Below are 15,402 nucleotides of genomic sequence, written 5' to 3' on the forward strand. Positions count from 1 at the left end.
CAAGCCAGGTCCAGGTGAGCGGACAGGGGAAGGACACCGCGGTATTATGGTGGAGATGGAAAATCGGAGCCATTTTGAGGCAGCCGGTTGCTTAGTCTCAGGGCAGAGTTTTGGATAGTTTGAAGGCTTGCTATTGCAGTGCGTGAGGCGACAGGGTACCAGATGGGGTAGCGTAACTGAGGATTGAGCGCGTGATAGTTCGGTAGGTGGCAATGATGTCTCCCTGGGGAAACCCCAGTTAGTGCCGGCTATAGGCTTTTAGGATACTTAGAACCCATCGCTATAGTGGCTATGGCTCTGACGTGAGGTGAGAATGTGTAGTGAGTGTTCTAGGTGACGCCTAGGATTTTGGGGGTCCTATCTAGGGGGATGATGCCGTTGCCGATTGTGGCAGAAGGGTGTGATCGGGATTAATAATATAAAAATAATAGTAGTTTCAGCGTTTATTAGGCCGTAGCCCTGTCGCCGATTATTAACATCGCAGAACATTCACACAGCTTGTTGCGGTCTCGAACTCGCAACTCACTGCTCCAATTCTGCTTTGCTTAAACCGCCTGGCCTCCTTGCCGATTCTGACTAGAAACTGGCGCACAGAGCTGGGTTCGAACCCGCGCCTCTCTGCTCCAATCCTGATCCTCTGAACAGTAACCACTGGGCCACCCTGCCACTGGGAGATTGGTGAGTGTCTGGGGTGAAGAGCGTGACGAAGGACTTGCCCGGTTCCACGGCCAGTTTCTTGGTAGCGGACCAGTCTGAGACGCCTCGAAGAAGCCCAGCGAGGTCAGCCTTCGCAGCGTCGAACCTCGGGGACGACACGAAGATAGTGAGGTCGTCTGCGTACGAGACAATATTGGGGACCGGGACAGGGATGTCAGAGATGAAGTGGTTGAATAGGGCCGGCGAGATGACCGAACCTTAGGGGACCCCTGAGGTGGAGTGTTCTGAGTGGAGATTGCGTTCTGAAGTAGAGGCAGGATGCCATCTTGCCTCTGAGATGGCAGCACAGCCAGCGGACCAGGTTGTGGTGTAGGTCCGATGCCGCGATCATGCTTAGAAGGAGAGGGTGGTCGACACTCGACACTGTCGAAAGCTTTCGATAGGTCGACCAATGCAATGTTCAGAAGCGGCGACAGGACTAACGGCCTAATCTTCTACGGTAACATCGCTTATATTATTATTAAGTTCGCTCGTTTGTGCAGTCTTGCTGGACTACGAGTCAGCCAACAAATATGAGGTAAAAAACGGCCACGGACAGACGATCTTCATGGCGCTCGAGGATTCGGACTGCTGCTCCCGTAACATGTGCGGTAACCTTCGGCCCCTCGACATCAAGATCATCGACTGCAACCAAACCGAAGTTATGAAACTCAGCCGCCCTCTCGCGTGCCAGGGCTGCTGCTTCCCCTGCTGTCTCCAGGTGACCATGTTACAATAATGTGATACAATAATGGCTTGACCGCTGTAGCCCTGCTTTATTCAGGTGATAATTATGGCTGTGCTCTCGCTGCGCCTAGGTGACAATGATGCTATACTCATGCTGTCCACTGGTGAAAATGGTCTAGCGTGTGCAAATGCCCTAGTGAATCAATTGCTTACTAAAAATTTTTCTTGTTTTAGATTTTAGAACATCCGGTGACGTACGGGAGAAATTTCTAACGGTTTTTCAATATTCTTTATCCATTACTTCGTGTTTAACTTCGGGGAAGTACATGGTCGTAAAAAAGACTGAATTGTGTAGTTAGATTTGATAAGATAGAAACATCATTACTCAGATATTAAGACATTTGAAGCTGAATATTGCAGACGATGGACGTTGAGTGCCCCCCTGGCACGGTCGTGGGCAGGATCGAGGAGCGATGGAGCATCCTCACTCCAAAGTTTGACATCAAGAACGAGGCTGGAGAGACGGTCCTTAAAATCAAGGGGCCAATATGCCAGTGCAACTGTTGCGGCGACGTCGAGTTCGAGGTGAGTCTCAAACTTAGTCAATGACGTTCTACATTTGAAGTATTATCGATAATGGCCGATTATTAGTCTTTGTCAAATTCGAAATCATCTATGCTATAAATAAAATAGCTCTTGTTCGTGGATTGTTCGGAATGCGAAGGCGCAGATAATTGTAACGGTTTCTGAAAACAAAGAATGAACAATTTGAACACAAATTGAAGATAGCCGAAATTAAAAACGATATAGAAAACATAATCGAGGTTAACCAAACAATAAAATGATAATAAGTAAATAATAACGTACCAAATTGCTGAAAAATCTAGGGCAAGTTCTGGTTAGAGACTGAGTTGTGCCTAAGCTCGTCGACTCTGGTCATACCTATAATAAAGATCCAAATCATATGTGCGCAGGAGAAAGATGCTCCGTAAAAATCCTTTACATATGCATAATAGAATGAAAAGCCATTCGAAGCCTAAAGACAAGCCTAAGACAAGATATTACAGTAATTATTGGAAATAAGGCTCATTCCATGGCGATGGTGGTAGCAGCTTCAGTAAGAAAAACTCCTCAGGTGTACCCTAACAAAATTTAGAATCGCCCAGCATCTGGTAATCCTAATCAGAAGCTGTCGCGTCTGTAAATTTTACCCTGGGCAGTTCTTAAGCAGTGTGTTCACAGATGAGGACTTGAACAGTATTCCTGTTATTGAGAAGCGCCCAGTCGGCTCGAAGTTAACAGGTTTTAAAATACACGAAGAAGAGGTTCTCAAGTGCTTGGTCGCTCTAAATCCCATCAAGTCATGCGGACCAGACGGCTTCCATCCTAGATTGCTCAAGGAATTAGCAACCATCCAGACCGGCCCATTGACAGTATTCTTTCAAAAAAAACCTTGAACGAAGGAACTTTGCCGTTCGATTGGAAAGAAACTCAAGTAGCACTATTGTTCAAAAAAGGTGACAAAAGTAGCCCCGGTAACTATCGCCCTGTCAGTCTGGTGACAAGTGTTGTTTGTCCGGTAATGGCATCTGTTGTGAGGGATAGGATTATCGATCACTTGACTGCTCACCATCTCATATCAGATTGTCAACATGGTCTTATTGCTGCTAGATCCTGCACCACTAACTTATTGTCTACGTTGAACGATTGGACTAGCCTGCTGGATGAAAGGGAGCCAGTGCATTGTACCTCGTTTTTCCAAAGCAATTGACAGTGTTCCGTATGAGCGGCTGTTGCATAAGGTGAAGTCTTTGGAAATTGAGGGAAACGTATTCCAATGGATTAGAGATTTTCTAGTAGGTAGACGACGACGTGTCGTCTACCTACTAGAATTAACGTCCAATTAACGGAACCGTGTCAGACTGGGCATCAGTGCGCAGTGGCGTGCCGCAAGGAAGCGTTCTTGGGCCTATTTTGTTCGTTACTTTTATAAACGATCTGCCAGAAGCGTGGACTCTATGTATTCCGACGAAACAAAAGTTTATAATACAATGAAGGATGCGTCAAATAAAGCGCAATTGCAAGATGATCTTGACAGTTTAGTTAACTGGGCTGATACGTGGCAGCTGCGTTTCAATGCTGACAAGTGGTAAGTACTTCACCTCGGGAAGAACAATGAACAGCAAGATTACAGTATGAGAAGACATGGTTGCAAAGAGAGAGTAATGATGGAAAAGTCTAATGTAGAAAAAGACTTGGCAGTTTATCTCGACAAGGAACCGAAATTTTCTAAGCATGTTGAAACGAAAGCTAATAAATCCAATAAACTTCTTGGCCTGATCAAACGCTCTTACGAGTTCCTAAACGCATAATCGATGAAGCAGTTGTTTGTTGCAGACGTGCGCACGAACCTAGAGTTTGGAAACGTTGTGTGGTCACCGAGACTTGAAAAGGACAAAAATTTTATAGAGAATGTTCAAAGATGTGCAACAAGGATAATTACAGGCTTGAAGGGCAAGTCCTTTGAAGAAAGATTAAAGATTATGAAGCTTCCAAGCCTCTGTTATCGACGTCTACGTGGAGACCTCATTGAAGTATACAAATATACTCATATGTTTTATACAAGGTCGTCGAAGGATTACAAGAACTTGTAACAAGAACAAACACCAGGGGCCACGACCATAAACTAAAAAACTGCGCTGCAACTCATCCACGCTACAACATTTCTTCTCGCTTCGAATCAGCGACATATGGAGCAGCCTTCTCGATTACAGCGTTGACGCTCCGAGTATAAACGCGTTCAAGAACAGACTAGATAAAGCTATGGAAAAATATATGTTCAGCCTTGAAATGCCTAGCACCATAGCGAACCCGATGGAAGTCTAGTAGATATTTCAAACCGTCGTCAGTTTTGAAAAGATCCGGTCAAAGGACATGCTTTTAGATCTTCAGTGAACAAGTCACGAAAAGTAAGAACAAGAATCGGCGACAGGCCACATCAGGCCTACTCTTCAGCGCCGACATCACAACAGAAGATCTAAAAACAATAAACTTAGTTCTTTCAGTGAATTTTGGTATCAGACGGTTTGTTTTGTTTACAGCTAAAAACATAACATTATCATCCAATAACGCTAGGCTTCAGCCAATAATGCCGACACTTTGTTGCAGATCCTGTCAGCGGACGGCAAGGCGAAGGTGGGCAAGATATCAAAGCACTGGGCCGGTCTGGTGAGTGAAATGTTCACCGACGCCGAGAATTTCGGCATCAACTTCCCGCTTGACTTGGACGTCAAGGTGAAGGCCACGCTACTCGGTGCCCTCTTCCTCATCGTGAGTCGCGTTGGGGGCGGTTTATAATTTTGTTTTAAGAGATTACATAATGCAGAAAAGTCGTGGTCTTGGATGTTCACGACGTAAAGGACGTGAAACACTTTAATATGAGTAAGAATTCTAACAGAAAAGATTCTGTTCGGAAAATATTTCAATGCTGGGTTACTCAATAGGAAAACAAAATCAAGAGTAATTTGCCATGATTATTGAGATTTAATTGGCAGCTCACCGTTCTTTTCTCATTGCCTCAGCTTGGCCGAGTGGTTTAAATTTAAAAAGCGAGTTGTGGGTTTCAACATGACCTAATCATGAATGCTGACACCACCGTTTAAGTAATGTGATTTTTTAAAATGGTAATTAACTAATTGTACCCTGTAAGCTATGGCGCTCATCTTTATTGTTATCGCCGTATAATTCATTTCTGGCTGAAAGGTCGCTGCTTTTATTGCGTTATTACCTTATTGGTATTGTGTGTTACGCACGGCGTTACCTGTTTCGGTACCAGAATCAATCTTCATTGTGTTTGACGCGATCAGCAAAAAAGAATAGGAAACCAAATGCTGTATACATGCCGGAAAAAATAATAACATCAGGTGACCTACCCTCCAAGTCAGGTGAATTTTCTCCTATTCAGTTGACTCATCCTCCCAGTCAGGTGACCTACCCTCCCAGTCAGGTGACCTACCCTCTTTTTGTGCAGGATTTCCTGTACTTCGAGCAGAAGTAAGTCCGGCGCTCCCCCACAACCGCCTCACCCAAGTCGTCCGAAACAGCAAACTTATCTTCAACAAAAATTAACCTGATGCTCCGTCTAAGTTCGACGTTTGCGTTCCATCCAATAATGTTGTCCGATATATTCTCCGAGGCAATGCATCCCCCGACGGAATTTATTCTAAGAGGGAATGTATCCCCCGACGGAATTTTTTCCTAAAGGGAATGTATCACCCGAGGGATTGTATCTTCCGAGGAAATGTATCTTCCGAGGGAATGTATCTTCCGAGGGAATGTATCCCCCGGAGGGAATATATCCTCTGACGGAAGGTATCCTTCGAGGGAATGTATCCTCCGAGAATGTGTGCTCGGCAGGTGTTGCCCAAAGCATCAGTGTTCATCGCGGTCGCACGCTCGCTCGATGAATGTTAACCCTTGCCTCGTCTATACGCAGTGTGAATGAGGAGCGTTAGTGAATTTTTATCGGTGTATAAGGACTGTTTTTATTGTTCTCACTTGTTCCGAATACTGCGGCACAAAATCCAATCTTAAATGTATTTTTGTATCACATGCGAATATGTCGTGCGTGCGTTTGTTTTGTATGGATTCATTAGTTCGTATTCATTATACATTATAGCTGACGTCATGACTGCTGGCACCAAAGTTTCCCGTTCTCATGTTCTTATGTTTCGTACTGTTCTTAGTGCTTATCTTTCTTCCTGGCCGATTTATTTCGCTTTATTTTACCAGCCTTTAGCCTAGATTATCACGAATGTATTCTAATTAAATTTTATTACCGCTAATGTCCTTGCAGTGTTACAGGATAGTCTATGAAATATTATATGTCCAGTTGATATTATGTGTCTAAATAAATAAATATTATGTGTCTGAAGTCTAATGTCTGTACAAATGAATATTGAAGAGACGACACAAGTATCAAGTGTTACTAGCACCAAATTACGGTAGGGCGGAATGATTCTTTCAGTACATAACTCACGGCTTCAGGAACTTCAGGTTTTAATTTCCGAACCACAAAATGATAGTTTATTTGATGCCAAAGTTCGAAAATATTTCAGCCGAATAATATATACGAGCAATTAGACGAATTATCGCGTCGTGCGGTACGCCATAAAGTACAATTTATTTATCGAGTTCATTGTGAAGTGTTGCTCGCGTCGCCGCTTCGTCAAATGCGTGTTTTGCAGGGCTCGGCTGTCTGAACTGCATGCGTGGTGCGCATGACCTTATGATGAGTTTAGGACTTCGTAGTCCACGGTCAAGCTGATGCACCGCCTTCGTCGTCCTCCGTCTTAAAGCCGGCGCTTGGCATCGCCCCGCCCTCGGGTCCCGGATGTAACGTTGGAGGTGTTCCATCTATTTGCCCTCCTTTGGGCCAGCTGATGCAAGATGCTGTTGCTTGTCACTTGCTGATGGTAGTTTCCCATTACTGGACAATCCGGGATCTTTCTCAACCACTTGTCCAGTCGTCTCTTGAATGTTGCAAGAGTAAACTCCCCTCCTCTCAGCGCTTTTGGCAAGCCATTAAAGAGTCTCGGTACTACCACGGACAGTGATCCCTCACGAAGAGTCTGTACTCTGGCCGCGGCTCGGTTATTAAATGGGGGAATCCTGCACAGTCTCTCCTTCCTTTCGTTGTAATGTTTCACTATTCTGGAGGTCTCACTCTCAAAGTTGGGAGGCAGTCCGGTTATCATCATCCAAGATTACAGTATGAAATACCCTTCTCTTCTTCTCTCCGCTGAGTACAGTTCCAGGTGTTTCAGCCTTCCCCAGTAGTTCAGGTTCAGCTCCCTCCGCTGATCCTGTACGTGAAGGTACGCTGCACTGCCTTTACGCATGCAGCGCACTTAATATTTTATAGTGCTCTCTTTTTTCAATTTCAAATGGAATGAAGTGGAAATAGAAACGAGATAAAAAATCAGTAGCTAGAACGATGAGCAGGGTAAAGAGTGGAGGGAAATTCCGGATAATAAGAATCATATCACACAGTGTTAATCACAACACAGTGTTAACTGTGCTGCCTTGAATTACTTGGTATCAGACTTGAAATTTCTAGCACCATATCGAACCCTGTGGAAGTCTAGTAGCTATTTCAAACTATCGTCAATTTTGAAAATATCCGATCAATTGACACGATTTTAGATCTTCTGTGAACAAGGCACGAAAAGTTCAAGAATCGGCGACAGGCCACATCAGGACTACTCTTCAGCGCCGACATCACTATGTTATGTTATTTTATGTCTTCCGTACTTCTATGTTGATAAATGTACGATCCTTCAAACATATTTCTGTGATGCACGCAGTTTCTTGCTCACGTACAATAAGTATTGAGGGATTTATTTGAGGCACAGCAATACTGCACCTCATAACACATCAGTGATGGCGGTGCACCTCATAACACATCAGTGATGGCGGTGCACCTCATAACACATCAGTGATGGCGGTGCACCTCATAACACATCAGTGATGGCGGTGCACCTCATAACACATCAGTGATGGCGGTGCACCTCATAACACATCAGTGATGGCGGTGCACCTCATAACACATCAGTGATGGCGGTGCACCTCATAACACATCAGTGATGGCGGTGCACCTCATAACACATCAGTGATGGCGGTGCACCTCATAACACATCAGTGATGGCGGTGCACCTCATAACACATCAGTGATGGCGGTGCACCTCATAACACATCAGTGATGGCGGTGCACCTCATAACACATCAGTGATGGCGGTGCACCTCATAACACATCAGTGATGGCGGTGCACCTCATAACACATCAGTGATGGCGGTGCACCTCATAACACATCAGTGATGGCGGTGCACCTCATAACACATCAGTGATGGCGGTGCACCTCATAACACATCAGTGATGGCGGTGCACCTCATAACACNATTATTACAATCAAGTTCATGGCGTTAAAAAATGAATATTTTACACATAAAGAAACTAGGCAAACTGCACCAAACTAACAATATCAGGAATACAGCTAAGAATTCAAAATAAATTCATATGTAAATCAATCCCAGTAAAAAACCGAATAAGAGAATTGCATGACACAAGGAACTTCTTCTACGACCGCAAGAAATTCAACCTTGCAAAACATCAATAAAGTTAAAATTTTTAGAAGAAAAGATAATTGGAAAATAAATGCTTCACTGACTGAAGGAAAGAATAACAGTAGGAATCCGAAGTAAAACTCGCACTTGAGGGACCTACATTCTTAATGATATATACAGCCAGCTTATTATATTCACGCATTACAGCTTAGGCTATCTTATCATTATTTGAACAAGACTTCATCAACGCGCCCGCTTGACGAGTTCAATGATTGGTTACATACGAACAGGAATCATTGTTGCTTGGCATAGCAGGAATGATTGTTGAACATCTCTTGTCAACTGATAAGACGAACGATATTGTATTACCTAAAAATATTTATTGCATTACATGAAAACATCGATGGCGTGGTACTATTTTCCATCGAAAATGACATCATGTTACAGATATTCATCTACAACACAAAAAATTCGCACGATTATTTCGCCCGGCTTTTCTTTTAAACAACACAAGCCTCGTTTGGCCCTTATAATACAATATCGCTCACACGCGATGAATTCCTTTAAATCAGTCAAAGAAAGAACTTACCACCAGCAAAAGTCTTTGGCATGACGACCTAGTCACTCAATTCAACATGATGAATTAAGCATGTAACTACTTCATTAATGTCATCAACAATGAATTTTCTTCTGCTACATCTACATTACAGAGTAAAAATTTATAAACAACCACCAGAGGTAATTTGTCCCTGAAGGAAAATTTTATGCCCTCTATGGTACTAAACCCCGATTACAATTACCCCAAGTTAAATTACCTAGGTGGGCTAATTACTCATGGAGTACTCCATTAAATATACATACAAATTCCTATTTTGGGTATTATTCGGCATTGAATGGCAGGCTAAAAAAGGGAAGATTTCACGAGGACGAACATCAAGATGCTGGACACAAAGACATTCACGGGCTGAATAATAAAATTAGTTTTAGCTTTAGCGACCAATAAAACAACGCATTTCTTCACACGATGGAATGCAAGCAACACCTGCAATATAAAGCCTTAATTCCTCCAACTTTATATTGTTCCACTAATTTACAATAAAGTTAATATTCTACATAGCAACACACAACTTCACAATTTCTTTCAAGATTTTAGAACTGCACAGCAATATCGCAATATCCAAATATGCTTAGCAACAATCAGCTCGTGTAAATGGAAGATAAAGTACAAATACCAAGCAACTATGAATAGCATCCACTAGTGTCAATTATACTAGTAAAAGGAAGGATCTTTGTATATATTGATGATACCTGTTAACAGGTAACTAAAGTAATGAAGTGTAAACATTGTTTCCCAGCACCAGTCATTAAAATCTAAATTCTTACATTTCCATCTTAGCTTTTTTCTACATTTGACACTTCCGAAACATAATAATGAATTACAGAGAATTTGAGAGAAATGTAAATTTAACCATGGCTAAAATTGTAAAGAAGTAACACCTATTATTGAGCTGTTAAATAGAACAAGTGAAGAATTTTGCAACGCCTTTAATGCTTCTTTGTACGTCTCATGCTCACCATTGATTATAACGGAGGGCAAACTGAGTAAATGTTATTTGTACTACTTCTGAATTTATTTTATGCCTATATTCTAACTTATCAACTGAAACATTGAGTTTTGTGTTCAAAATAGAGTTGTTTGAATTGATAACGATAAAAAGGTTCGGTAAGTTAGGCCCAGTCTCACAAATCACGATGGGTGAAATGCAGTAATAATTTTCTAACAACGGACATAGAATTTATAAAATTGAAATTTTTTAAGAGAATTTCATGCTAATATAAATTGTTTCTGTTGACCACAAACTGTGGAGTTTTTCATCCTTAGATCAACAAGATGAATAAGATAAATAACGTCGCTTTTATTTGACTCGTATTGCACAGATGACTTCTGTTATAACCTCACTTGAATAATTGTGAGGGATGAGAGTATTGTGAGGGAGGAATGAGGGTATTGTGAGGGAGGGATGAGGGCATTGTGAGGGAGGGATGAGGGTGTTGTGAGGGAGGGGTGAGGGTATTGTGAGGGAGGGATGAGGGTATTGTGAGGGAGGGACGAGGGTATTGTTAGTGAGGGGCTGCATCCATCAGGTTAGGCAAAATGACCGAAGACTTCAGCATCAATGCGCAGTCGAGGCACACTCATAGAAATGAGCAAGACTTTGTCCAAAGATTGATCGATGCACTTTGTGTAGGTCACCCTAGCCCTCTAGCCCAGTTCAGCCGGGCTAGAGGGCATATCAGGGCTACGAGCATAAAGTGTGTAACACGATGTGGACAATATGACACAATATTATTTGGAAAGTATTAAAATATATTTTTTTTAATGTAGAATGACTTGGAGCTTGCCATGCTGCAAAATTTTTAAACATTACAATAGTACGGAGTGTACGTACAAAAATAGAAAATACCTATGCAGTCTGGCAAGAAGTGGAAAACAGACCTGACAGGAAAAGACAGCGATGCAGACATGGACAGAAAAATAGAAAATTGACGGAGTAAGTAAGTAAAAGTACTGTCTCTTATACACATCTAGATGTGTATAAGAGACAGGTCACGGGTGCCAGAGAGATAGAGAGTCACGGGTGCCAGAGAGAAAGATTCACGGGTGTCAGAGAGATAGAGAGTCACGGGTGCAAGAATTAGAGACACAGTTACAAACCTCCAACAGCTAATCTTTTGTATCTAAATGCTCATGAATTTGCATTATCAGGTCTTTAGATAAAAATAGCATTAGAGACAATCATTAACATATCCGTAGAAACGTGTGTAACAGACGAGGGAACCGCCAGNCACTTGCAGAGGGTGATGCCCTCACTTGCAGAGGGTGGTGCCCTCACTTGCAGAGGGTGATGCGCTTGTCGAGGATGCGCTGGGCGGCCTCTATGAGGGGCCTGAGGGTGGTGGTGGAGGTGGCACAGCGCAGGAACGGATGCCCCAGCAGCTCCGTGGTGTCGGCCCGCTCCTCGCTCCGCACGCACAGGCAGCGGTTCAGGAAATCCTGCAACATCGGTGAACATCGTAACATCGCTACACATGAGGGAACATCGCTACACATGAGGTAACATAGCTACACATGAGGTAACATCGCTACACATGAGGTAACATGGCTACACATGAGGTAACATCGCTACACTTGAGGTAACATCGCTACACATGAGGTAACACAGCTACACATGAGGTAACATCGCCAAGATAGAAGGTAACATCACTATGAACCGTAGGTTTGGATATGATGTTTCTTTAAAGATATTTTAACCTAAGTACGAGTATAGATATTATGTACGTCATGTCTGACCTGGAAGTCAGTGGACAGTCTATCCCAGGATGGAACGGACGGCAACTGTAAGTTTAGCCGTAAATAACGTCATGTCTGACCGGGAAGTCAGTGGACAGTTTATCCCAGGACGGAATGGACGGCAACTGTAAGTTTAACCGTAAATAACGTCATGTCAGACCTGGAAGTCAGTGGACAGTTTATCCCAGGACGGAATGGACGGCTTGCCGGTGGAGGCGATGAGGTAGAGCGCTCGCAGGGGCGTCTCCTTGAGGTAGGGCGGCTCTCCCTCGACCATCTCGATGGCCATGATGCCCAGCGACCATATGTCCACCTTGTGGTCGTACTGCTGCCGGTTCACCACCTGCATCCGCCCAATATTATAAGTAAATGACCACCAAAGACAAGAAAATGGAACAGCATTTTCGTTTGCTTTTTTGAACACGCACAGTTTTAATTTGAATGATAATTGTGTATTTGGGTGAAATTTCCAAATTTCATCTCCCAACAGATGTTGAAATGATGAAAAAGTAAATAAGCCATTCTAAGGGAAATTTTACGAAAATGTAAATCTTTTAACATGAATAACATGGAAATAACATAAAACTGTGGTGAAGAATTTTCTCTAAATTTTTTATATCATATCACGACACAAATCAAGAACACTGAAGACTCCAAAACATCAGGAGGCATACAAATAATGCACATGTAAAGGCCCATTTACACTAGAGGCAACATACGAGCGTCAAGCGCCTCACCGCCCATGTCGTTGCCCCTAGTGTAAACGGGCCTTAAAAGACACGAGAAGTACTATAGCAAACAATGCTTACTTACGCGGGCTGCAATTACTCCATGAAGGGTACACAGCCTCACCCACACAGACTGCAATAACCTCATGAAGGTTGCACAGCCTCACCCACACAGCAGTCAGTCTACACACAGGAGCCATGTTTTCTCAGCCACCAATCCAGTTACATAGATCATACAGCCCGCTGCCAAGTCCCACAATTTACACAACAATCAATTGAGACACACAAACAATACAGATGACACAGCACCTCGGGCGCCATCCAGTAGGGCGTGCCGACCATAGTCTGGCGCTTCTCGTTCTCCATGATGTTGGCGCAGAAGCCGAAGTCTGTCACCTTGACGCTGCCATCCTTGCCCAGCAGGACGTTGTCGGACTTGATGTCGCGGTGGATAACTTTCTGCAGGGCATATATAAATCTCATCGCTTTCTGAGGGCACATGAACATAATCTTCATCAATCTCATCACTTTCTGCAGGGCACATGTACATAATCTTAACTAGTCTCATCACTTTCTGCGGGGCACATGTACATNATGGTAAATTTAAATTTACCATTACATTTATCACATAAATTTACTTATAAATTTACCATCATTTGATAATGGTAAATTTAAAATTGTAGCTTACATATTAGGTTTTTCAACTTGTAAAATTCATAAAACCTATATATTACATTTGCGTGGAGGTAATGGATGCCCTCTAAAGTCTTGAGGCAGACGGCGGCGATCTGTCCCTCCTTCATGATGGTCTCTGTCACCACGTCTGTCAACGGCCCACCGTCTAGCAGCTCCATCACCACCTGTCAACGCAGATCATTATTATCTCTCACAGAGTTGTGGAAATTCATCCAAGTAATGAAACGCGGCCTTAATAAAAAACAGAGACCTGACCTCCAGCACAATGGCGATGTTAATAGGATTAAATGGGATAGTGTTAGGAAATATTAATTAATAGGTGCGCGTCTAAATATTAATCAATAGATGCACGTCTAAATATTAATCAATAGATGCACGTCTAAATATTAATCAATAGATGCACGTCTAAATATTAATCAATAGATGCACGTCGAAACATTAATCTACAGGTGCACGTCGAAACATTAATCTACAGGTGCGCGTCGAAACATTAATCAACAGGTGCGCATCGAAACATTAATCAACAGGTGCGCATCGAAACATTAATCAACAGGTGCGCGTCGAAACATTAATCCACAGGTGCGCATCGAAACATTAATCAACAGGTGCGCATCGGAACATTAATCAACAGGTGCGCGTCGAAACATTAATCAACAGGTGCGCATCGAAGTATCAATGAATAGGTAGTTGCGCGTCTAAACATTAATTACCCATAAGTGCGCGTCAAGCAGGTAGGCCTCCAGGAAGTTAACGAGGTTAGGATGGCGCAGCTTGCGCATCACTTTGATCTCGGTGAGGATGAGGGCTTTCTTCGGCTGCTTGTCCATGTCGATGTCCTTGATGGCCACCGTCGCGTTACTCGTCAGGTCCTTCGCGATGAAAACTGTTCCTGATGCCCTGTTGATTGTTGATATTTTATCACGACTTGACATATAAATGATAACACTGATAATACATAGCTGATGACATAAGAAATTGACACTTACTTCGGCGCATAAACTGTCCTTGATGCCCTGTTGAGTGTTGATATTTATCACGACTTGACGTATGTGCAAATGATAATACAGGCTAATGACATCAGAACTTGACACGTACTTTGAGGATTAAAACTGTCCCTGTTGATTGTTGATATTTTATCACGACTTGACGTATATACAACTGATGATACACAGCTAATTACATCAGAAATTGACACGAACCTTGGCGATTGAAACTGTCCTTGATGCCTTATTGCTAGCAGCTATTTCATCACTATTGTCACGCAGTGTTAACTCTGATAACATACACGACATTACAACTGATTATATCACGTAATTTTGAACGTTCTCGCAGCTCTGAGTATCAGACTGCGCGTCGCACGGCTGATCCATGCCAAGATCTGCCCTAAGGCAGCTGTGCCTTCCGTTCAAGGACTCCCCCAATAGCAATAATCATGGATGTTGCCATTACATTTAGGCCTCATATGTATTGGTTTAGTTAGTTTCTTATGAAAGGTCCTGGGCCGAGCCAAACGTTCTCGAGATATTATTAGTTCAATAATAACTGCATTGCTTGAATTGTTACATTTTGGTCCAACAATACCTGGATTCGTTTGATAAATACCGCGTTGCTTTAATTATGATTGCATTTTATTCATTATAACGGCGGCGGTAGAACCATTAATGAACAATACCCTGAGCCCAGCTGGTGCTGGCGGTGGTACAATTATTAATGAACCATACCCTGAGCCCAGCTGGTGCTGGCGGTGGTAGATGGTCTCAGGGTCTCGCGGACACACCAGCTGCCGCAGCTCCTCCATGACCACCTCGTCGTCCGCCGCGTCCATCTTCGCGCTGGACACCTTGCTGGGGTCCCGCCGCATCTGGCCATCGGTGATAGGAGGTTACCATTATTAGTAATGGTAGGTTACCATTAGTGATGGTAGGATACCATCACTATTACAAATTCAGATCGTCCTTAACAAGAGATGCATATACAGACATTACCGTACATGAACGGTAAGTGACGCGCCATGACGGCAGTAACTAGAGCTGCGGTGGTGCAGTGGTGAGAGACTCTGTCTCTGGCACCCACCTCCCGGGTTCTCTGTCTCTCGCACCCAGCGCCTGGGTTCTCTGTCTC

General features: G+C 43.2%; 2 protein-coding genes across 2 annotated transcripts; one reads left to right on the forward strand and one right to left on the reverse strand.

Annotated features, from left to right (window-relative positions):
- Window positions 1–1,145: 1,145 nt before the first annotated feature.
- On the forward strand, window positions 1,146–6,292 carry LOC108666019 (phospholipid scramblase 2-like). Its single transcript, XM_018152824.2, has 4 exons — window positions 1,146–1,417; window positions 1,804–1,968; window positions 4,552–4,713; window positions 5,414–6,292. The coding sequence occupies exons 1-4, from the start codon at window positions 1,265–1,267 to the stop codon at window positions 5,438–5,440; spliced, it is 507 nt and encodes a 168-aa protein (XP_018008313.2). The 5' UTR covers window positions 1,146–1,264; the 3' UTR covers window positions 5,441–6,292.
- Window positions 6,293–11,358: 5,066 nt separating this feature from the next.
- Window positions 11,359–15,137, reverse strand: LOC108666021 (serine/threonine-protein kinase PAK 2). The gene is made up of 6 exons (XM_018152828.2): window positions 15,003–15,137; window positions 13,992–14,178; window positions 13,320–13,445; window positions 12,895–13,044; window positions 12,018–12,200; window positions 11,359–11,560 (listed from the first exon to the last, which is right to left on the reverse strand). Exons 1-6 carry the CDS (start codon window positions 15,104–15,106, stop codon window positions 11,396–11,398), a joined length of 915 nt encoding a protein of 304 aa, XP_018008317.2. The 5' UTR covers window positions 15,107–15,137; the 3' UTR covers window positions 11,359–11,395.
- Window positions 15,138–15,402: the final 265 nt, after the last annotated feature.

This window comes from Hyalella azteca, unplaced genomic scaffold (assembly GCF_000764305.2).
Source record: "Hyalella azteca isolate HAZT.00-mixed unplaced genomic scaffold, Hazt_2.0.2 contig13055, whole genome shotgun sequence".
NCBI classification, from domain to species: Eukaryota; Metazoa; Arthropoda; class Malacostraca; order Amphipoda; family Hyalellidae; genus Hyalella; species Hyalella azteca.